Source organism: Hypomesus nipponensis, chromosome 21 (genome assembly GCF_054491055.1).
Source record: "Hypomesus nipponensis isolate SF chromosome 21, ASM5449105v1, whole genome shotgun sequence".
NCBI lineage: Eukaryota > Metazoa > Chordata > Actinopteri > Osmeriformes > Osmeridae > Hypomesus > Hypomesus nipponensis.
The window spans coordinates 2,012,501-2,037,128 of record NC_140381.1 but is presented as its reverse complement, the minus strand read 5'-3'; the positions used below and the strand labels follow the sequence as shown (position 1 = coordinate 2,037,128).

General features: G+C 44.4%; 3 protein-coding genes across 4 annotated transcripts in view; 1 reads left to right on the top strand and 2 right to left on the bottom strand.

The window, feature by feature from the left end:
• Positions 1-88: 88 nt before the first annotated feature.
• khsrp (KH-type splicing regulatory protein) lies at positions 89-9,299 on the top strand. Of its 2 annotated transcripts, none has more exons than XM_084685501.1 (18): positions 89-408; positions 1,311-1,413; positions 1,518-1,577; positions 1,797-1,833; positions 2,517-2,575; positions 3,017-3,097; positions 3,279-3,336; positions 3,504-3,672; positions 4,098-4,196; positions 4,293-4,427; positions 4,517-4,619; positions 4,780-4,904; positions 5,687-5,983; positions 6,125-6,234; positions 6,387-6,472; positions 6,552-6,776; positions 7,068-7,237; positions 8,326-9,299. In XM_084685501.1, the coding sequence occupies exons 1-18, from the start codon at positions 313-315 to the stop codon at positions 8,332-8,334; spliced, it is 2,022 nt and encodes a 673-aa protein (XP_084541627.1). In that variant the 5' UTR covers positions 89-312; the 3' UTR covers positions 8,335-9,299. The 2 variants fall into 2 exon arrangements, with proteins under 2 accessions (XP_084541627.1, XP_084541628.1); XM_084685502.1 differs by having other exon boundaries at positions 91-408; positions 3,017-3,088.
• A 271-nt stretch (positions 9,300-9,570) lies between these two features.
• The window catches only part of LOC146237360 (uncharacterized), a 15,080-nt gene continuing 22 nt past the window's right edge, over positions 9,571-24,628 (bottom strand). Inside the window, exons 1-12 of the mRNA XM_084685473.1 lie at positions 24,624-24,628; positions 23,337-23,411; positions 13,561-14,322; positions 12,653-13,174; positions 11,751-12,299; positions 11,450-11,536; positions 11,028-11,218; positions 10,776-10,927; positions 10,438-10,683; positions 10,200-10,359; positions 10,017-10,092; positions 9,571-9,922 (exon numbers count right to left, since the gene is read on the bottom strand). The exon at positions 24,624-24,628 is cut by the window's right edge and continues 22 nt beyond it. Of these exons, the coding sequence (XP_084541599.1) occupies positions 9,903-9,922; positions 10,017-10,092; positions 10,200-10,359; positions 10,438-10,683; positions 10,776-10,927; positions 11,028-11,218; positions 11,450-11,536; positions 11,751-12,299; positions 12,653-13,174; positions 13,561-14,322; positions 23,337-23,397 (2,826 nt within the window). The 5' untranslated portion in view covers positions 23,398-23,411; positions 24,624-24,628 and the 3' untranslated portion in view covers positions 9,571-9,902. The remainder of the gene's footprint in view (positions 9,923-10,016; positions 10,093-10,199; positions 10,360-10,437; positions 10,684-10,775; positions 10,928-11,027; positions 11,219-11,449; positions 11,537-11,750; positions 12,300-12,652; positions 13,175-13,560; positions 14,323-23,336; positions 23,412-24,623) is intronic.
• Positions 16,229-22,778, bottom strand: LOC146237361 (uromodulin). The gene is made up of 2 exons (XM_084685001.1): positions 22,760-22,778; positions 16,229-16,752 (listed from the first exon to the last, which is right to left on the bottom strand). Exons 1-2 carry the CDS (start codon positions 22,776-22,778, stop codon positions 16,229-16,231), a joined length of 543 nt encoding a protein of 180 aa, XP_084541127.1.

Below are 24,628 nucleotides of genomic sequence, written 5' to 3'. Positions count from 1 at the left end.
GATTGGCTTCTAAAATAGCGCCCATCTCATGATTGGCCAAACACGAGCTGTCGATCAACAAACCCCGTTGACTGCTGCCTGCGCGGAAATGAACCAATAATTGGCATTACTTTAATTGGTTCAGCCTCCGTCACTGTTCGGGATTGGTTACTTCAGAAGAGAGAAGCTTTCCAGCGTGTTTGATTTCCACCTCCTCTGCCATCCACGTCCTTGCCTTTCTTGTCTTCCCGCTCCTGCGCAACTTGACCGGGCCCAAATACTACTTCGATCCCCGTGTGTGTGAGCGTGAATCCCCTCAACAGTGTGAATAGTATGTCGGAATACGGCGCGGTGCCGTCCAACGGGACCGGAGCTGGTGCCGGGGGAAAGAAAGATGCATTTGCAGACGCCGTGGAGCGAGCTAGACAGGTGAGAAACGGGAAAATGCGGAGCCCGATACTGAATGAAGTCTGCTAACTAGCTAGCTTATGCTAGGCTGTGAAGCTGCAACGAGGCCATGAATGGACCGGCGTGGTATGCGTAGCGGGCAGTTTACAGACATAAAGTGTGGAATGGTGGCAAGCTAGTTGTTGTAATTATGCTGTCCTCACAGCCCACTGAATTAGCTAGCGGGTGAGGATACACATGCATGTGTAATACATTGTTTACCTTTTATAGCCCCAAAATTATTTAGCCTAAGCTATTGTAATTTAGCTAGCTAGCCATAAAATAGAGAGCTAGCTAGCTAAATGGGTTGCAAGCTAGCTAGCTAGCCACATAGGCTCATGTGTTGCTAGCTAGCTCCCTCGCTTCCTACCAGTGCAAGCCAAGTAGTCGAATAAGTAATTTGTCGAGCAAGTTGCCTTAGTGCTCAACGTCTGTACGGACCTAGCTTTTTACCAAGTTTTTAGCATTGCACGTGGTTTACAAAGTTTACAAGCTAGCGTTTCTGGCTAAATTACCAATACATTTCTACTCCGCTACCAATTGAGCGGCGCTAGTTCGCTAGCTTACGTTCCTAGCAGGGTTCATGAGGACAGCGTGACGTGACTTAAGTCATCAGGTCAATGTCTTTAGACAGTGGGTAATGCTACTTCTCTTAACATTATCGTGGCTTTGAACTCTTGAACCGTCTCAAGATTAGCTAATCCTCAGACGGCTAGGTAACAGTAAGATGGCAACCTAACGTAAACAAGCCAACTGTGTGTGAAAGAACTTACTTTGAAGGGTAAACTTTGTCCGACTTAAAACCCAAGTTGAATAGCAGTTTTAAAAGTAGCCAGCCCCTGGCACCCCACATCCTTACCCCGTACCCTGTTGCTGTCCTCCAGATTGCCGCTAAAATAGGGGGAGAGGCAGGTACTCCAATGAGCAACAACGGTGGGGCAGAGAGTTACTCATTCGCAGGACAGAAACGCTCTTTAGAAGATGGAGGTACGCAGTCTTACACACACACACACACACACACACTGAATATCCCAATCCCGAGCAAAACATACTCTGACGGATCTAACTTGCACTACTCTCTTTTTCATTAGACCAACCAGATGCAAAGAAGATGGCATCCCATGGCGACAGAGATTCAGGCAATGCTCTGTGTATGTTTATCTCACCATCGCTCTCGCGCGCACACGCACACGCGCACACACACACACACACACACACACACACACTCACATTCTCACACTCACTCATTGTCTCTATCTTGCGCTTATTTACTGTCTCCCTCACGCATTTCCTCAGTCTTCTCTAACACACTCCCTCTCTCAATGACACTCCTACTGCACTCTGTAATTGATTATTCTTGCCCGTTCTAGCTATCGGAGCTCAGCTGGCTGCCCTGTCCCAGCAGAGGTAAGGATGGAGGCAGTCTTGGTCTCTTAGTTGTCTGATGTTGGTATCACTGAATTAGGATTTCACCCATGTCCTCCAACCTCTCGTTTCTCCTCCAACCTCTCGTTTCTCCTCCTCCAACCTCTCGTTTCTCCTCCTCCAACCTCTCGTTTCTCCTCCTCCAACCTCTCGTTTCTCCTCCTCCAACCTCTCGTTTCTCCTCCTCCAACCTCTCGTTTCTCCTCCTCCAACCTCTCGTTTCTCCTCCTCCAACCTCTCGTTTCTCCTCCTCCAACCTCTCGTTTCTCTTCCTCCAACCTCTCGTTTCTCCTCCTCCAACCTCTCGTTTCTCCTCCTCCAACCTCTCGTTTCTCCTCCTCCAACCTCTCGTTTCTCCTCCTCCAACCTCTCGTTTCTCCTCCTCCAACCTCTCGTTTCTCCTCTCCATCCTCTCGTTTCTCCTTTCCATCCTCTCGTTTCTCCTCTCCATCCTCTCGTTTCTCCTCTCCATCCTCTCGTTTCTCCTCCTCCACTCTCTCGTTTCTCCTCCATCCTCTCGTTTCTCCTCTCCATCCTCTCGTTTCTCCTCTCCATCCTCTCGTTTCTCCTCCTCCACTCTCTCGTTTCTCCTCCACCCTCTCGTTTCTCCTCCTCCATCCTCTCGTTTCTCCTCCTCCACTCTCGTTTCTCCTCTCCTCCTGCAGTGTCAGACCCTCCACCATGACGGAAGACTACAGAGTGCCCGACGGCATGGTTGGTCTAAGTGAGTACACGCGTGCACCCTTTCACACGCACGTACGCCTGCACATGCTCACATAAACTTACGCTCACAGTCGCCTCCAACTGCACACGTTGTCCAGAGCAGTGTTTCTTAACCCTGGTCCTCAGGGACCCCCTGTCCTGCATGTTTTAGATGTTTCCCTGCTCCAACACACCTGATTCAAATAAACGGGTTGTTATCTAGCTCTGTAGAAGCCTGGTAACGAACATTCATTTGAATCAGGTGTGTTGGAGATCTATAACATGCAGGACAAGGGTTCTGGGGACAGGGTTAAGAACCACTGGTCTAGAGGAAACGTGCCTTCTCAGAAACTCTCACAAACTCTCACACACACTCGGCCCTCCAACCCATGGGGCAGGAACACCCCCCCCCCCCCATTGGTCAGCAGTATAAGACTAGATATCTCTCTGTCCTCCTCCGCAGTCATTGGTCGAGGCGGGGAACAGATCAACAAGATCCAGCAAGACTCTGGCTGCAAGGTCCAGATTGCTCCAGGTGAGCTAGGTGATCTACCTCGGTTCTCTACCTCTCACCCTCAACTTGACCAAGCTGCAGATGGTTTTGGATTGACGTTGGTGTTTGCCTGTGTCTGTTTCCCCTGTGTGTGTGTGTGTGTGTGTACCTGGCTGTGTCTGTTTCCCCTGTGTGTGTGTGTGTGTGTGTACCTGGCTGTGTGTGTTTCTAGACAGCGGTGGTCTTCCAGAGAGGAGTGTGTCACTAACAGGATCGCCAGACGCCATACAGTAGGTCCCACTTTCTCTCTGTTTACTGTAATAGTTATAATACTTCCTTCATTTGTTCTTAAATGTCCATATCCTCTACCTCCCTCCATTCCCTCCCTCTACCCCTCCCTCTACCCCTCCCTCCCTCCACTCTTCCCTCCCCCTCTCTGTCCCCCTCCCCCTCTCAGGAAAGCTAAGATGTTTCTGGATGAGATTGTGTCACGGGGGCGTGGCACCCCGCCCTCCTTCCATGAGTCGTCCAATGGGCAGGCAGGATCCATGCAGGAAATGATGATCCCTGCTGGCAAAGCTGGCCTCATCATCGGCAAGGGAGGAGAGACCATCAAACAGCTACAGGTAACACACAGGAAACACTCAAAGCTACAGGGAACACACACACACAGGAAACACTCAAAGCTACAGGGAACACACACACACAGGAAACACTCAAAGCTACAGGGAACACACACACACACACACAGGAAACACTCAAAGCTACAGGGAACACACACACACACACAGGAAACACTCAAAGCTACAGGGAACACACGCACACACACACAGGAAACACCAAAGCTACAGGGAACACACACACACACACACAGGAAACACTCAAAGCTACAGGGAACACACACACACAGGAAACACCAAAGCTACAGGGAACACACCAACAGGCGGTACACACATGTTGTCAAGGTGTGCTTCTGTAATCCAGGGAGGAAATGGTGCATATACTACAAGTAGGTCTCCCCAAAAGTCACTGTCACCCTCCCTCCTATCAGGAGAGGGCTGGCGTCAAGATGATCCTGATCCAAGATGGCTCCCAGCCTCCCAACATGGATAAACCTCTACGCATCATAGGAGACCCCTACAAAGTTCAGGTACACACACACACACAAACTGGTGCTTTTGTATGCTTAGTCCCAGAGATGCACTGGATAACCTCTCGCTCGCTTGCTCTCTCTCTCGCTCTCTAGCAAGCGAAGGAGCTGGTGAATGAGATCCTCCGAGAGAGGGACAACCCCAACTTTGGAGAGCGTGGAGAGTACGGGGGTCGTATGGGAGGGGGAGGAGGAGCAGCAGGAGCAGCAGGAGGAGGAGGAGGGATGGACGTGAGTACTGGAGATCTGCTTAGGAGCGTCCACAGACGGGCCTGGACCAGGGAAAGTGCTGATCAGCATCGGGTGTTTTTATTGGTCAGGTCGCCGTTCCGCGCCACTCTGTGGGTGTGGTGATTGGTCGAAATGGGGAGATGATCAAGAAGATTCAGAACGACGCCGGAGTCAGGATACAGTTCAAACCTGGTGAGCTCTCTCTGTCTCTCTCTTTCTGTCTCTCGCTTTCTGTCTCTCTCTCATTCTGTCTCCGTCTGTCGCTCTCTGTTTGACTGTAAAAAGCGGGCTCACCTTTTTTCTAAAGAGTTTCTCCCCCCTCCTATTTCCTGTCTGTCGCCGTGCCGACCAGACGATGGCGACGGCCCTGATAAGATCGCCCACATCATGGGTCCTCCAGACCGCTGTGAACACGCCTCCTCCATCATCAACGAGCTGCTGCAGAGCATCCGTGTTCGGGAAGAGGGGGGCCAGGGGGTAGGTACCTGGGGAGGACGAGGGGGCCAGGGGGTAGGTACCTGGGGAGGACGAGGGGACCAGGGGGTACGTACCTGGGGAGGACGAGGGGACCAGGGGGTACGTACCTGGGCAGGACGAGGGGACCAGGGGGTACGTACCTGGGGGAGGACGAGGGGACCAGGGGGTACGTACCTGGGGGAGGACGAGGGGACCAGGGGGTACGTACCTGGGGGAGGACGAGGGGGCCAGGGGGTAGGTACCTGGGGGAGGACGAGGGGGCCAGGGGGTACGTACCTGGGGGAGGACGAGGGGACCAGCGGGTACGTACCTGGGGGAGGACGAGGGGACCAGGGGGTACGTACCTGGGGGAGGAGGGGGAGGGGACCAGGGGGTCGGTACCTGGGGGAGGACGGGGGGGCCAGGGGGTACGTACCTGGGGGAGGACGAGGGGACCATGGGGTCGGTACCTGGGGGAGGAGGGGGAAGGGACCTGGGGGAGGAGGGGGGTGGCAGGAGGAGTGGGGCCAGGGGGTAGGTACCTGGGGGAGGAGGGGGAGGACGAGGGGACCAGGGGGTCGGTACCTGGGGGAGGAGGGGGGTGGCAGGAGGAGGGGGGCCAGGGGGTAGGTACCTGGGGGAGGACGAGGGGACCAGGGGGTCGGTACCTGGGGGAGGACGAGGGGGGCCAGGGGGTAGGTACCTGGGGAGGAGGAGGAGGTGGGCCAGGAGGGGGCAGGAGGGTCAGGTACCTGTATTGGACTGACTTGAACATTGCTTATTTGTGTCCCCTCCCTTCACAGGGCCCCCCAGGTCCTCCAGGAACAGGCATGTCGCCTGGGCGGGGCCGGGGGCGGGCCCAGGGGAACTGGGGTCCTCCAGGAGGTGAGGTGACCTTCTCCATCCCCGCCCACAAATGCGGCCTGGTTATTGGCCGGGGAGGGGAGAACGTCAAGTCCATCAACCAGCAGACGGGGGCGTTTGTGGAGATTTCCCGCCAGCCCCCGCCCAATGGGGACCCCAACTTCAAGCTGTTCACCATCCGGGGTTCCCCCCAACAGATCGACCACGCCAAGCAGATGATTGAGGACAAGATCGAGGTAGGGTCACGCACATGCGCACATGCACACACGCACACAGACCAGGCCACCAATCATATATTGACTACACCCGTTCTCTCTCTCTCCCTCTAACTCCTCCCCCTCCCACCCCGTCCCCTCCCCGGCTCCTCCTCTTCCCAGGCTCCTCTGTGTCCGATGGGGGGAGGTCCTGGTGGCCCAGGTCCTGCTGGCCCCATGGGGCCCTACAACCCCAACCCTTACAACACGGGGCCCCCTGGTGGCCCTCCACAGTAAGTACACCCTCCTGTCTCTCCCTCTCTCGCTAGCTCAGTCTCTCCCCACAATCATGGTCCAGATCCTTTATCAGGCATCGTCTAACCAGTCGTATGTCGTGTTCAGCCAGAGTGCTAGACCGTAAGATTCACCCCTCCCTCCTCCACAGCGGTGGCCCCCCAGGTGGCCAGTACGCCCCCCAGGGATGGGGCAACACCTACCAGCAGTGGCAGGCTCCAGGACCCCACGACCCCAGTAAGCGCACACACACACACACACACACACACACACAGTCTTTACCCCAAAGTGTTTACCCCCTCCCCTCCCCCCTCAGACAAGGCAGCAGCGGACCCCAACGCAGCCTGGGCAGCCTACTACGCGCAGTACTACCAGCAGCAGCCAGGGGGCGCAATGGGGGCCCAGGCCCCGGGGGCTCCAGGGGCCGGGGGTGCGGGGGGCCCTGGGGCAGGGGACCCCAGCCAGGGCCAGGGGCACGCCCCCGGGGGCCAGCCTGACTACACCAAGGCCTGGGAGGAGTACTACAAGAAGATGGGCATGGGTACACACACACACGCATGTTTTCTACATCAATGCTCGCCCGCTTCCAGACTAGTCTTGGATAAGCTGGCCTTAGCACAAAGTAGCATGCTAAGTTATGTTAGCATGACGTAGCATCCTAAGAAATATCAGCACAAAGTAGCATGCTAAGTTATGTTAGCATTACGTAGCATGCTAAGGCATCTTAACTCAGACTGTAGCCCCGGGGATATCCTGGACGAGCTGGCTTGACATTTCTCTTCATTGTGCTCTCCTGCTCCCTGCGTACTCACACACCTCTCACCCCCTCCAGCCCAGGGCGGGGCGGCCCCTGCAGCAGCTCCAGCCCCAGCCCCAGCAGGGGGCGCGGCCCCAGCAGGGGGCCAGCAGGACTACAGTGCTGCCTGGGCAGAGTACTACAGACAGCAGGCGGCTTATTATGGCCAGCCTGGCCAGCCTGGAGCTCCACAGCAGGGACAACAGGTGGGGAACACACACACACATGCAGGAACACACACACACACACATGCAGGAACACACACACACACACATGCAGGAACACACACACACACATGCAGGAACACACACACACACATGCAGGAACACACACACACACACATGCAGGAACACACACACACACATGCAGGAACACACACACATGCAGGAACACACACACATGCAGGAACACACACACACATGCAGGAACACACACACACATGCAGGAACACACACACACATGCAGGAACACACACACACATGCAGGAACACACACACATGCAGGAACACACACACATGCAGGAACACACACACACACACACATGCAGGAACACACACACACACATGCAGGAACACACACACACACATGCAGGAACACACACACACACATGCAGGGACACACACACACATGCAGGAACACACACACACACATGCAGGAACACACATGCAGGAACACACATGCAGGAACACACATGCAGGAACACACACACATGCAGGAACACACACACATGCAGGAACACACACACATGCAGGAACACACACACACACATGCAGGAACACACACACACACATGCAGGAACACACACACACACATGCAGGGACACACACACACATGCAGGAACACACACACACACATGCAGGAACACACATGCAGGAACACACATGCAGGAACACACATGCAGGAACACACACACATGCAGGAACACACACACATGCAGGAACACACACACACACATGCAGGAACACACATGCAGGAACACACACGGACACACACACACATGCAGGAACACACACACACATGCAGGAACACACACACATGCAGGAACACACACGGACACACACACACATGCAGGAACACACACACACATGCAGGAACACACACACACATGCAGGAACACACACACACATGCAGGAACACACATGCAGGAACACACACGGACACACACACACATGCAGGAACACACACGGACACACACACACACACATGCAGGAACATACACACGTGCATAATACGCATTATATATCAAAAGGTGTATTAATCAACTCTTCCCTGTTCTTTCTCTCTCCTCCTCCAGGCCCAGTGAAGAGAGAGGAAACATCCTCCCAGAGACTGGTCCTCTCTCCTCCTTCCTGACCAGAACACCTCTCTGGATGTTTCTCTCTGGACTTTTTACTGTTTTTTCATGAGATTCTGTCTCTCTCTCTGTCTCCCTCTCTCTGTGGTTTTGATCAAAACTAAACGTATCCTTCATTGTCTTCCCTCCCCCAGCCACTCCATCCTTTCACCAACTCCTTCTCCCTTTATCCCCCTTTTTTTGGTAAAAAAAAAAAAAAAGAGAAAAAAAAGAGAAACAACAAAAACGTCTGAATATTTACTATTTTACTGATGAAATTAAATGACCCCCCCCCCCCTCCTCCAGTGTTCTTGGAGAGGGCAAGACAGGATAGAAAGTTCCAGATCACTGCTGTCTGCATCTGTATGATAATACAGCACTTCACCTAGTACCCTTGTTTCTATTGCGTTTCCTGAAGGGAGAAACTTCAACTCCATCTGTCAGAACTTTAATTACTAATATTGAGGATCAGTATGGAAGAAAGGATTTTTTTTATTTTATTTTGCAAGCGAACTGATTTTTTTGTTGTTGCTTTTTAGACTTTTTTCCCCCTTGTTTTTGTTTTTAATCTCTAGTCCTGTTAATACATTCCCAATATTGAAGTAGCTGAAACTTAAAATTGTATTTGATTGTTTATCATTTCATTTTCTTTTAGTTTGAAGAGGGTTTTTGCCAGCGGTGTGTGTGTGTGTGAGAGAGACTGGGCTTACTGTCTATGATGGTACAGTGTGTGTGTGTGTGTGTCATGTTGGTGCAGTGGGTCTGACAGTAGCAGACCTGCTTCCTCCCCCTCCTTCCCTCTACTGACAAACGCATGTCAGAAAAGCCTTTGTTGTTCCAAGTCAAGTTGTATGCTTTCTTTTTTTTTTTTTTTTTTTTACTTTTACTTTTTACTGCTTGTTTTTAAAAACTTCACAATAAAAACTATAAAGAAATGTTTGGTTGCTGTGCTTTGCTCACTACCGGCACCACAGTTAAAGGCAGCCGTCTAGCTAGTGTTCATGAAATCTGCAGTTTCTGGATGAGAATCTGTCCTTTGGATGTAGAATATTTGTATTTCATTTAGCAAACTCATTTACCCAAAACTTTGATCCCCCAAAATATTTGTTTTGACGACAGAGATTGCAACATAATGGAAAAAAACACGCATTAAAAAAAAAAAAACGTCATAAAAAGTAGCCTCATTAAAGATGAGCACAGACTGACTCCAAATATGTTTGCAACTTTTATTTATTGAGTAGTGCTAAAATAGTCCCAGTTGAACAATTCTTGATTAATTGGCAACACTTGCCTTGTTTATCACATGCAAATACATTTCCCATTATTCCCCGGTACAAAATTACTTATAGAATTCAGCCATTTACTGAGCACATGGAAACCTATCCCCAACACAATATAAAGGTGGTAGTTGATTGTATTAAATCATATTACTCTTATATATTACTGTAGAGTGAATCATCACCAAAAGACAAGAGTTTGGGCTGGTTGCCATAGGGATGGTCATGAAGCCGTTCTGAGGGAGGTGTGACTTCATCAGCTCACTCTACACTCTGGCCCCCTGGAGGTCAGAGGTCAGGGACAAACACAGTGTTACCTGGGAGACCGTTACTATGACAACATCATGAGTCGTCATGGCTGTGGGTTATACTCACAGATGATTGGTCCGATGGTGACGGGCTTGAGGGGTACGAGTTCGTCGACAGAGCGGACAGACCTTCCTGAACACATCTGTGGAGAGACATCAGAGAGTCAGAGAAACCAGAGAATCAGAGAGACCAGAGAGTCAGAGAAACCAGAGAGTCAGAGAGACCAGAAAGGAGGGTGGGAGGACTCACAGGGGAGCAGGAGGAGTTCCTCTGGTCACACAGGTTGAGGCTGCAGTGCAGGTAGACGTCCCTGTAGTCCCCCTGGAACAGGAACAGCAGCGCAGAGAAGCGAGCCTGGAGGGACAAGCCACTCTCCTCTACGGTCACCTGGCGACGGTTGACAGGGCATCTGGAGGTATGATGAGTTTTAGACACAAACACACACACTCACATATGCAAACATATTTTAATATTCAGGCTCACATACTTGTGCTGGATGAGGAAGTGTTTCAGGAGGTCATCAGGAAAAGGGGAGTGGGTGGCGTAGCAGTCCTCCAGAACGACCACAAAGGCCTCAGCGTCCGTCTCTTCAACAGACACGCCCACATGCAGTATGGAGCCCAGGGGCAGAGTGACCGGGCCTGCAGTGTAAGGAGCTGTGTAGTTGGCATCACGGAACAGAGACATGGAGGCCCTGGCCTGGGCACCCTCATCTTTCACCGCACCTTGAAGACTGACAAGATATGGAACAAGTAAACAAAGTCAGAACAAAGTTAAAGTGGAAACTAAGTGTGTCAATGTTTGAGTTTGCGAGGGTCCACCTACTCCAGGTATGGTTTGATGGCCACATCCAGGCTGGCCTCTGTCTCCAGAGGATAGGAGCAGGAGAAAGGGATCCTCACGGGTCGAACCATGGTCACATTTCTGGTAGGGTAGACAAACAGACTGTTGGAGTAGATGGCGTGGCTGCCGTTGGTCTGGAGAGAGAAGGAAGAGGTCAATAGGAGTTACCCAGCCTGTGCAGGGTTGATCAATCAGGCAGAAACAGACAGACTGGTAGAGTAACTGTGTCCTCACCGTCAGAGTGGTTCCACAGCTGCCCTCCCAGCGCTCCATCTGGAACCACACCGTCCCGTTAATCTCCTGGGAGGAGGAGCAGCGAGGGTCGGCCAGGTGAACAGAGGAGGAGTCCAGATGTTTGGCCGCTAGCTGAGACTTGAGGAGACCCACATCAAGGAAGCTCCTCCCACACACCAGCTCTGGGGTGACTGAGGGAATGAAAGAGAGATCAAATCAGAGTGAGGTGATAGTAGATTGAGAATAAAATAACTGATAACTGAGGAAGAAGTAGAAAGAAACAAATTATTTCCCTCTGGTAGCCATTTTAAATTAAGTTCAATTAAATCTTCTGCTTCCATGTCACATTAGATGAGTTGTTTGTACAGTTGTTCTTGTACTTAGATTAATATACATTAAAAACACTTGGCTTTCACACACACCTGTCGTTCCACAACTCAAAGTGACACCATCGTATCGCACACAGTCTTCGTACTCTTCACAGGTTGCACAAACTTTAGAGTTGGGATCTGGAAGAAAGTTGAGAAAACAAATGAGTTACTGTAGTTTGAAGGTCAACTTAGTTACATTTAACACATGTTCAGTATCGATGCAACTTTACAAAGCACTGTGTAAACGCAGTCCTTGACTAAAACCTTCTGGTAAACAACCATTATAAGATCAAAATCCTAGAAACTGGGCTTTCAGGACTAATAGAACAAGAAGCTCACAATGGTCACTTACCTGCACAATAAGCTGAGTTACAGTAATTCAATTGGGTAAACTTGTAGACGTAGTAGTTGCCAGGACAGGATTTGACGTGGATATTGCTTCTTACGAAGCAGCATTCATCCCCCCTCCCATGTACGATGTACCACCACCACCAGTTCTGGCCATTCCCGCGTCCACAGACATCACGTTCCACCACCCCGTCTCCCAGCAGGGGGTGAGAGGAACTGAGCCACATAGGATACTTGGTCCCACACCTGTTCATATCCACACACTTCTCTGACATCTGAACACTGGTGCCCTGCAGGAACATACGATACCATCCCTGCCCACTAAACCCACTATCACAGTTATCAGCGCGGCCGTAGCCTGTTGAGCGCCAGGCATCGTCCAGGACTGAGTACTGCTCACAGGGGTCAACACAGCGAAGAGCTCCGTTGATACTGATACAGTCCTGGCCTGCTGGGCAAGGTGTGGCCCCACACCAAAACCTCACAGAGCTGGAGGGTGTCTCGGGAACAGCTGGAGTCGTCGTGGGAACAGCTGGAGTTGTCGTGGGAACAGCTGGAGTTAAGAAGTTGGGAAGAGACGTAAACAACACAACTGGGATGAAGCTGGGTGCATCATCTACATTAACTGAATAAATACTGAATACTTGTATCCATGACATTTAACTGTAAATAATAAATTAATGTGCAAATCAGCGTACAGACTCATGAATGAAATGAGTTACTGAAACACTGAATGCTTGAGCTTAAGTAATGATCTCACATGCTTTGTCATGTGAATGATACTAGATGATGTTTCTCCTGTTACTATGACTACAGTGGTGGATTCAACAGCTCATACCAGTTATATCAGTAACAGCAGTTACTTATTATGACTAATCAAACAAGAAACTCACAATGACTACATACCTGCACAATAAGCTGAGTTACAGGAAGACAACGGGGCAAACTTATAGACGTAGTAGTGGCCAGGACAGGATTTGACGTGGATATTGTGTCTGTGGTAGCAGCAGTTGTCCACCCACTCTGCCTGCCTGCTATAGGGGTTGAAGTATTTAACGTGTCCACAGACCTTACGTTCCACCACCCCGTCTCCCAGCAGGGGGTGAGAGGAACTGAGCCACAGAGGAACCTGGGTTCCACACCTGTTTACCTCCACACACGTCTCTGACATCTGGGTGCTGTTCCCATCCAGGAACATACGATACCATCCCTGCCCACTAAACCCACTATCACAGTTATCAGCGTGGCCGTAGCCTGTTGAACGCCAGGCATCGTCCAGAACTGAGTACTGCTCACAGGGGTCAGCACAGCGAAGAGAACCGTTGACACTGATACAGTCCTGGCCTGCTGGGCAAGGTGTGGCCCCACACCAAAACCTTACAGAGGTGGAGTTTGTTGTGGGAACAGCTGGAGTTGTCGTAGGAACAGCTGGAGTTGTCGTAGGAATAGCAGTGGTTTTGAAGTTGGGAAGAGATGAAAACAATACAACTGGGATGAAGCTGGGTGCATCATCTACATGAACTGAATAAATACTGAATACTTTTATCCATGACATTTAACTGTAAATAATAAATTATTGTACAAATCAAGATACAGACTCATGAATGAAATGAAAGAGTTACTGAAATATTGAATGCATGAGCTTAAGTACTGATCTCACATGCTTTGTGATGTGAATGGTACTAGAAGAGAACCCCCCAAGTTGTTTCTCCTGTTACTATGACTACAGTGGTGGATTCAACAGCTCCTGCCAGTTATTGCAGTAACAGCAGTTACTTATTATGACTAAATACAAGATCACAATGACTACATACCTGCACAGTAAGCTGAGTTACAGGAAGACGACGGGGCAAACTTATAGACGTAGTAGTGGCCAGGACAGGATTTGACGTGGATATTGTGTCTGTGGTAGCAGCAGTCGTCCACCCACCCTCCCTGGTTGCTCCACCAGGAGTAGTGGGAGTAACTCCAGTGTCCACAGACGCCACGTTCCACCAGCCCGTCTCCCAGCAGGGGGTGAGGGGAACTGAGCCACATAGGAACCTGGGTTCCACACCTGTTCATATCCACACACGTCTCTGGCATCTGGGTGCTGTTCCCATCCAGGAACATACGATACCATCCCTGCCAGCCTCTCCAAGCATCACAGTTATCAGAACGGCCATAGCCTGTTGAACGCCAGGCATCGTCCAGGACTGAGTACTGCTCACAGGGGTCAGCACAACGAAGAGAACCGTTGACACTGAGACAGTCCTGTCCTGCTGGGCAAGGTGTGGCCCCACACCAAAATTGTGCATAGATTGTTGTGTTAGCCTCTGTACTTGTCGTGGGAGCATCTGTAGTTGTCGTGGGAGCCTCTGTGGTTGTTGTGGGAGCAGCTGTGGCTGTCGTGGGAGCAGCTGTAGTTGTCGTGGGAGCCTCTGTAGTTGTCGTGGGAGCCTCTGTGGTTGTCGTGGGAGCCTCTGTACTTGTCGTGGGAACAGCTGTGGTTGTTGTGGGAGCAGCTGTAGTTGTCGTGGGAGCCTCTGTAGTTGTCGTGGGAGCAGCTGTAGTGCTTGTCGTAGAATCATGTACAACTGCAAAATATGAATGTACAAACTAATTAAGTTACAGATTCATGAATAAATCAGTGCATGGAAAACAAGTGAACAACAAAATATGTGTGTAGTGTTTTGTGTAGAGCCATTTATCAAATTTTTTGTGTGAAAAGTGTTGAAATAACTTCTTGTTGAGTTTTGTTTTTCTTTCTATTATTGTGATCATTATGATGAACAGAGAAAACATCATCAGTAGGTGTGGTGTGCCAGGATCGTGGCCAGGGGGAAAGGATTTCCCGTGAAGGAAGGAGAAATATTTTTCAACTGCACAACCTCTAAACAACGGTGATACATACATATTTTAAGTTGTCTGTTTTAAAAGTTCAATCAAAGGCGATTCACTGCAAACGAGAGAAGAAGAGTTGATGTACGGAGCGCTCCTACAGGTGGGCATGTGTAAATGCACTAATGGAGGAGTAACTGAAGGAGTTACTGAATAATTGAAAGCAGGATAAAAAATAATTAATCTCACATGCTTTGTGATGTGAATGGTACTAGAAGAGAACCCCCCAAGTTGTTTCTCTTGTTACTATGACTACAGTGGTGGATTCAACAGCTCATACCAGCTATTGCAGTAACAGCAGTTACTTATTATCACTACAGTTTTTTACAATCGCTATGACAGTTTTTTCAATACCTTTAACAAGTTTTCTAAACTCTTAACGCAACAACACACCTACCACACACAATTGGCAAAACTGTTAATTTCATGCTCAAAATCACACATTGTAAACTAAACTCAAACACTAATTGTCATAACACAAAAATACACTAAACATGACACCATGTCTACCAAACACTAACACGTGTTCTCTTTTCACAGTAACATTTAGTCAATCATAGCACAATGTCATAAAAAACACTAACATCAGATGGAATTACAGAAACTGCATTCATTTATGCAGGTATGTGTCAGGTGTCACAGTATATGGATTATAGATTGTGTTTGCAATGCAGTTTCTTTTGAAGCCTCTACATTTTTGTTTTGTTGGGTTTAGAAAATGCATGCATTTTGTTTCTTTTGCTGCAGAAATTCAGAACAAAAAATGAATGACGATGTCAGAATAGCTTTATAGAATGTATGGTTACTGTATTGAAAAAAAAGAAGCCAGAAACATAATTGCTGCAGTAAAGGCTTCATTTGCAACAGGACATTACTGCAAGAAATATGCAATATAACTGCCAATTACCCTAGCTCTGGCCCTTCTCTGAGCGCCACCACACATTCTAACTCCTCTCCCTTGCCCTTGTCCCACTCCTCTCCCTTGTCCTGGTACTTGTCTTCCTCTCCTTCGTGCAGGTATTACTGTACTGTATTCTTACTTTCTTCGTGTTTCTCTATATTGGTTTTTTTCCACACAAGATCAGCACAAAGAGCTCCACTTTGCAGTATATATACCATATAGTCATGCGATTGAAAGAACCTCAACACCATAGTGTTTCCTAGTTGGGAATCAACTGTAATTTATAGTATTTGCATAACTTCAACCAGCTTTTTCTCAGTAGCAATGGAATAAAATACAGGGTACATATTTGTGTTTCAATTCACAATATGAACAGCTGTTCACTTTGACTTTAGCCAATAAATTAGGTTTTGAACATAGTGTTATCTGTTCTGACATACAGTGTTAAAGCATTGGTAAATTGGTCCGTAAAAATCGATTGTTTTGGTCTTGGTGGAGCTTGTGTGTAAAAGAAGTTCAAGCATTTAAAATTTGTGTTTACTCTATGCATTTTGTGTCAAAGCAACAAGAAATGTGTTAATTGCATAGCCAACACAGGCGGATGTTCTGCTAACTGTGTCAAGAGTTTAGAAAACTTGTTAAAGGTATTGAAAAAACTGTCATAGCGATTGAAAAAAACTGTAAATACAAGATCACAATGGTTACATACCGGCACAATAAGCCGAGTAACAGACATTGGATGGGACAAACTTGTAGACGTAGTAGTTGCCAGGACAGGCTTTCACGTGGATCCTGTTAGATTTGTAGTAGCAGCAGTCGTCCACCCCCCACCAGTACTCTGGGTCGTAACTCCAGTGTCCACAGACACCACGTTCCACCACCCCGTCTCCCAGCAGGGGGTGAGGGGAACTGAGCCACAGAGGAACCTGGGTTCCACACCTGTTCACCTCCACACACGTCTCTAACATCTGGCTACTGTTCCCCTCCAGGAACATACGATACCATCCCTGCCAACTAATCCAAGCATCACAGTTATCGGAAACATTGTAGTTTGTTGAGCGCCAGGCATCGTCCAGAACTGAGTACTGCTCACAGGGGTCAGCACAGAGAAGAGAACCACCGACACTGAGACAGTCCTGTCCTGCTGGGCAAAGTGTGCCCCCACACCAAAACTGCACAGAGGTGGAGGTTGTCATGGGAGGGGTGGTTGTAGTGTCTTGACCAGCTGGGTTAACATTTAAAACTGGGAAGAGAGGTAAATAATCTGACTAAATCAATGAACACATTTAGGATCAAAATTGTATATGTGAACCATATTTTATTAAATGAACAGATCCATAACTTATTAACTATAAATTAAACAAATGCTTTGATACTCAAAAAGGTATATTGGGAAAAAATATATTTAGTGCTGGAGACTTGCAAAGGATCTCCCATGAACATCATGAACATGATAACATCAATGGACCAGAAGTAGTAGTGTGCAGTATTGGAGCATGTCAAGCCTACTTCCTTTTATAAGTGTACTTCTTATTAGACTTCTTATTCTTATTAGGGAGGGGGGGGGGGGGGGGGGTAGAAACCACATCAGGGGTAGAATATGACGAGTCTTCACAGAATGCCGGATGATGTGATGCTACGTTGAAGACAACTCTACGGGACAAAACCCGTTCCGTATTGATTCAAAACGGGACGCGCTATTTTATTCTCAAATACGGGACGATTCCGTATTTTAAGGGACCCGCAGCACAACACCGAGGTGAAATCAGTTTCATATTCGAAATTCAACAGACATTCATATTTGTACCTCCGCGTCATATTTAGGGACCGGGGTAAAAGAGTTGACAATCCGAATGTTTCTTCGAAATCGACCATACAAACTTCAAACTTGTTGCACATTCTTCTAATACTGACTGACCAGTTTGTCCAACCTTTGGATTGGTGATAACATTGATTATTGATTAACCCATAGCCAATAAATCAACAAAACACCAATATTTCAGGATTTCCTCAATATCTTTGTCAATAATGACCAGAGAACCTTCAGACCTGTTTTAAATTCTTCTACTACTAGCTGACCAAGTTGTCCAAGCTTTGGTTTGGTGATAAACTTGATTATTGATTAACCAATAGCCAATAAATCAAGAAAAACACCTATATTTCAGTATTTCCTCAATATCTTTGTCAAAAATGACCATAGAAACTTCAAACCTGTTTCACATTATTCTACTCCTAGCTGACCAAGTTGTCCAAGCTTTGGTTTGGTGATAAACTTGATTATTGATTAACCCATAGCCAATAAATCAATAAAAACACACATTTTCCAGTATTTCCTCAATATCTTTGTCAATAATGACCACAGAACCATCAGACCTGTTTAACATTATTCTACTACTAGCTGACCAAGTTGTCCAAGTTTTGATTTGGTGATAAAGTTGATTATTGATTAACCTATATTGCCAAAATATCAACAAAAACACCAATATTTCAGTGTTTCCTCAATAACTTTGTCAAAAAGGAACATAGAAACTTCAGACCTGTTTCACATTCTTCTACTCCTAGCTGACCAAGTTGTCCAAGCTTTGGTTTGGTGATAAACTTGATTATTGATTAACCTATATTGCCAATAAATCAAGAAAAACACAAATATTTCAGTGTTTCCTCAATAACTTTGTCAAAAATGAACATAGAACCTTCAGACCTGTTTTAAATTATTCTAATACTAGCTGACCAAGTTTTCCAAGCTTTGGTTCGGTGATGAAATTGATTATTGATTAACCCATAGCCAATAAATCAATAAAAACACACATTTTCCAGTATTTCCTCAATATCTTTGTCAATAATGACCACAGAACCATCAGACCTGTTTAACATTATTCTACTACTAGCTAACCAAGTTGTCCAAGCTTTGATTTGGTGATAAAGTTGATTATTGATTAACTTATATTGCCAATAAATCAAGAAAAACACAAATATTTCAGTGTTTCCTCAATAACTTTGTCAAAAATGAACATAGAACCTTCAGACCTGTTTTAAATTATTCTAATACTAGCTGACAAAGTTTTCCAAGCTTTGGTTCGGTGATGAAATTGATTATTGATTAACCCATAGCCAATAAATCAAGAAAAACACACATTTTCCAGTATTTCCTCAATATCTTTGTCAATAATGACCACAGAACCATCAGACCTGTTTAACATTATTCTACTACTAGCTAACCAAGTTGTCCAAGCTTTGATTTGGTGATAAAGTTGATTATTGATTAACTTATATTGCCAAAATATCAATAAAAACACCAATATTTCAGTGTTTCCTCAATATCTTTGTCATAAATGAACATAGAAACTTCAGACCTGTTTCACATTCTTCTACTCCTAGCTGACCAAGTTGTCCAAGCTTTGGTTTGGTGATAAACTTGATTATTGATTAACCTATATTGCCAATAAATCAATAAAAACACCAATATTTCAGTGTTTCCTCAATAACTTTGTCAAAAAGGAACATAGAAATTTCAGACCTGTTTCAGATTATTCTAATCCTAGCTGACCAAGTTTTCCAAGCTTTGGTTTGGTGATAAAGTTGATTATTGATTAACCAATAGCCAATAAATCAATAAAAACACCAATATTTCAGTATTTCCTCAATATCTTTGTCAAAAATGACCATAGAAACTTCAGACCTGTTTCACATTCTTCTACTCCTAGCTGACCAAGTTGTCCAAGCTTTGGTTTGGTGATAAACTTGATTATTGATTAACCTATATTGCCAATAAATCAAGAAAAACACAAATATTTCAGTGTTTCCTCAATAACTTTGTCAAAAATGAACATAGAACCTTCAGACCTGTTTTAAATTATTCTAATACTAGCTGACCAAGTTTTCCAAGCTTTGGTTCGGTGATGAAATTGATTATTGATTAACCCATAGCCAATAAATCAATAAAAACACACATTTTCCAGTATTTCCTCAATATCTTTGTCAATAATGACCACAGAACCATCAGACCTGTTTAACATTATTCTACTACTAGCTAACCAAGTTGTCCAAGCTTTGATTTGGTGATAAAGTTGATTATTGATTAACTTATATTGCCAAAATATCAATAAAAACACCAATATTTCAGTGTTTCCTCAATATCTTTGTCATAAATGAACATAGAAACTTCAGACCTGTTTCACATTATTCTACTCATAGCTGACCAAGTTGTCCAAGCTTTGGTTTGGTGATAAACTTGATTATTGATTAACCAATAGCCAATAAATCAATAAAAACACCAATATTTCAGTGTTTCCTCAATAACTTTGTCAAAAAGGAACATAGAAATTTCAGACCTGTTTCAGATTATTCTACTCCTAGCTGACCAAGTTGTCCAAGCTTTGGTTTGGTGATAAAATTGATTATTGATTAACCAATAGCCAATAAATCAAGAAAAACACCAATATTTCAGTATTTCCTCGATATCTTTGTCAAAAATGACCATAGAAACTTCAGACCTGTTTCACATTATTCTACTCCTAGCTGACCAAGTTGTCCAAGCTTTGGTTTGGTGATAAACTTGATTATTGATTAACCTATATTGCCAAAATATCAACAAAAACACCAATATTTCAGTGTTTCCTCAATAACTTTGTCAAAAAGGAACATAGAAACTTCAGACCTGTTTCACATTATTCTACTCCTAGCTGACCAAGTTGTCCAAGCTTTGGTTTGGTGATAAACTTGATTATTGATTAACCCATAGCCAATAAATCAACAAAAACACAAATATTTCAGTGTTTCCTCAATAACTTTGTCAAAAATGAACATAGAACCTTCAGACCTGTTTTAAATTATTCTACTACTAGCTGACCAAGTTGTCCACGCTTTGGTTTGGTGATGAAATTGATTATTGATTAACCCATAGCCAATAAATCAATAAAAACACACATTTTCCAGTATTTCCTCAATATCTTTGTCAATAATGACCACAGAACCATCAGACCTGTTTAACATTATTCTACTACTAGCTAACCAAGTTGTCCAAGCTTTGATTTGGTGATAAAGTTGATTATTGATTAACTTATATTGCCAAAATATCAATAAAAACACCAATATTTCAGTGTTTCCTCAATATCTTTGTCATAAATGAACATAGAAACTTCAGACCTGTTTCACATTATTCTACTCATAGCTGACCAAGTTGTCCAAGCTTTGGTTTGGTGATAAACTTGATTATTGATTAACCAATAGCCAATAAATCAATAAAAACACCAATATTTCAGTGTTTCCTCAATAACTTTGTCAAAAAGGAACATAGAAATTTCAGACCTGTTTCAGATTATTCTACTCCTAGCTGACCAAGTTGTCCAAGCTTTGGTTTGGTGATAAAATTGATTATTGATTAACCAATAGCCAATAAATCAAGAAAAACACCAATATTTCAGTATTTCCTCGATATCTTTGTCAAAAATGACCATAGAAACTTCAGACCTGTTTCACATTATTCTACTCCTAGCTGACCAAGTTGTCCAAGCTTTGATTTGGTGATAAAGTTGATTATTGATTAACCTATATTGCCAAAATATCAATAAAAACACCAATATCTCAGTGTTTCCTCAATAACTTTGTCAAAAAGGAACATAGAAACTTCAGACCTGTTTCACATTCTTCTACTCCTAGCTGACCAAGTTGTCCAAGCTTTGGTTTGGTGATAAAGTTGATTATTGATTAACCCATAGCCAATAAATCAACAAAAACACCAATACTTCAGTGTTTCCTCATTAACTTTGTCAAAAATGAACATAGAAACTTCAGACATATTTCACATTCTTCTACTCTTAGCTGACCAAGTTGTCCAAGCTTTGGTTTTGTGTTTTTCTTGATTTATTGGCTATGGGTTAATCAATAATCAATTTCATCACCGAACCAAAGCTTGGAAAACTTTGTCAGCTAGTATTAGAATAATTTAAAACAGGTCTGAAGTTTCTATGTTCCTTTTTGACAAAGTTATTGAGGAAACACTGAGATATTGGTGTTTTTATTGATATTTTGGCAATATAGGTTAATCAATAATCAACTTTATCACCAAATCAAAGCTTGGACAACTTGGTCAGCTAGTAGTAGAATAATGTTAAACAGGTCTGATGGTTCTGTGGTCATTATTGACAAAGATATTGAGGAAATACTGGAAAATGTGTGTTTTTATTGATTTATTGGCTATGGGTTAATCAATAATCAATTTCATCACCAAACCAAAGCTTGGAAAACTTGGTCAGCTAGTATTAGAAGAATTTAAAACAGGTCTGAAGGTTCTATGTTCATTTTTGACAAAGTTATTGAGGAAACACTGAAATATTTGTGTTTTTGTTGATTTTTTGGCTATGGGTTAATCAATAATCAACTTTATCACCAAACCAAAGCTTGGACAACTTGGTCAGCTAGGAGTAGAATAATCTGAAACAGGTCTGAAATTTCTATGTTCCTTTTTGACAAAGTTATTGAGGAAACACTGAAATATTGGTGTTTTTATTGATTTATTGGCTATTGGTTAATCAATAATCAACTTTATCACCAAACCAAAGCTTGGACAACTTGGTCAGCTAGGAGTAGAATAATCTGAAACAGGTCTGAAATTTCTATGTTCCTTTTTGACAAAGTTATTGAGGAAACACTGAAATATTGGTGTTTTTATTGATTTATTGGCTATTGGTTAATCAATAATCAAGTTTATCACCAAACCAAAGCTTGGAAAACTTGGTCAGCTAGGAGTAGAATAATGTGAAACAGGTCTGAAGTTTCTATGTTCATTTATGACAAAGATATTGAGGAAGCACTAAAATATTTGTGTTTTTCTTGATTTATTGGCAAAATAGGTTAATCAATAATCAAGTTTATCACCAAACCAAAGCTTGGACAACTTGGTCAGCTAGGAGTAGAATAATGTGAAACCGGTTTGAAGTTTCTATGTTCATTTTTGACTAAATTATTGAGGAAACACTGAAATATTGGTGTTTTTGTTGATTTATTGGCTATGGGTTAATCAATAATCAATGTTATCACCAATCCAAAGGTTGGACAAACTGGTCAGTCAGTATTAGAAGCATGTGCAACAAGTTTGAAGTTTGTATGGTCGATTTCGACAAAGATATTGAAGAAACATTCGGATTGTCAACTCTTTTACCCCGGTCCCTAAATATGACGCGGAGGTACGAATATGAATGTCTGTTGAATCTCGAATATGAAACTGATTTCACCTCGGTCAGCACAACCCATGGTTGGCAATATTACTAACCCTCTCGTGGTTTATTGCTTTATTAAGCTGTTTTACATTGAAATCGGTTTCTTCTTAAAATACGTTTATTTTTTATGGTTAATCATTAAGCTACATCTGCTGTTCGAAGTTACATCAGCAATTTTGCTGATTAAGTTTCCCGCAAAAATGCGCAATCGTTTTGGCGGTGGGCACATGTCCCTCCATGAATTGTGGGATCAGATTTGTATTTTTTTTACATTGAAACTAATTCATGTTTCAATTTTAAAGAGGTGAATTCAAAACCAACAATTTCGTTGATTTCAATATTAAGTAGGCCTATTCAATGCCTTTTAAAATTCAAAACATGATGTCACTGATTTACTTCCATATAGCTTTCTATCCATCTTTTTCTAATAATAACCAGCTAGCTGACACTAACATTACGTTTAGCCCCTTAAATAAATTTCGATGAGAAAATCCCCCCCCCCCCAATTTTTTTTTAATAGTATGAAGGTGCAGAAAATGTGGGTGTTTAGTTACACTTTAACAGTTAAATGTCATACAGGTTCACATCCTACCTGATAGTAGGCACAGGAACAACAGCAGGCCCCTTGACATCATCATTACAGGCCGCATCATGTCAGACAGAAAACCTTGAAGGAATTGAGAACATTCAGTCGTGTACGTCACAGGCTATACAGGGAGTGTTTGCAACGGCAAAATATCCCCCCCCTCCACACATTTTATTAAGAAAATCATATTTAACGGCCACATCCTCAGTAAAAACTGTCCCACCCACATTTGAAAACCAACAAAAGTAGGCCTTTCGATTAACCCATTCTGAACAATGAGCCATTGTAACAAGGAAAGTCAACTACTAGTCAACTAAAACGGCTACTGCATGTCGATTTTGATTACGTTTCAATTACCGAAATATGAGCGATAGGAGATGCACGTTCAAACGTGGGATAAATGTAGCAATTTATTTTTTCATCAAAGCATCTAGAAGAAAATGTTGCTTCTTTTACAATATCTGGTACCTTAACAATCGTTTGAAAAGTGACGAAAAATGTTTTCGTTTGGACGCAAAAAGGGCTAAAATGCAGTGAATTTTCCCTCCAAATGACAAACATTTTGTGAGTCACGCCAGCATTAGTGACGGCTCAGTTCAATAGGCAGACATCCTTTTAAGGAATTCACCCTATAAGCATGTTATCAAGCATTCATTACATTACATGTCATTAATTAAGCAGACGCTTTTGTCCAAAACGACCTACAAATAGTGCATATTACACAATTACATTTTAATATCCCTCTTGTTTCAGTATAAATGAACATGTGATATGTGGCACATACTGAACAGCATCAGAATCACCTGCAACTAACTGCGTGTCTGCCTACAGGCACCTTTCAGCTGCACCGATCTGACGGCATGCTTTACATGAAATTAAGAGTACAAATGTGTATGATTCCCATAGGTTACTTTCGTACATTAAATTTGGCATAAAGGTTTAGGGTTCGGGGAAGTAAAAAAAAAAAACTGTGATGAAAGTAATACAAAAGTAGAGATAGTTGTCTTCCCCAGCTTTCCAGTATATTAAATCCCAAGAGCACACGCATGTGATGCATCATATAGCACATGCATGTGATGCATCATATAGCACATGCATGTGATGCATCATATAGCACATGCATGTGATGCATCATATAGCATTCTCAATGTACTGCAGTTACTGTATCCATCCAGTACCTCATGCTTGTTTAAACTTTTTTTTACCTTTATGTTTTTTATTTGAAAACAGTCACATCTCAGAAATACAGTAATTAAATAACAACAAAGTGTCGGGGTCCACAGTAGTACTTACATGCA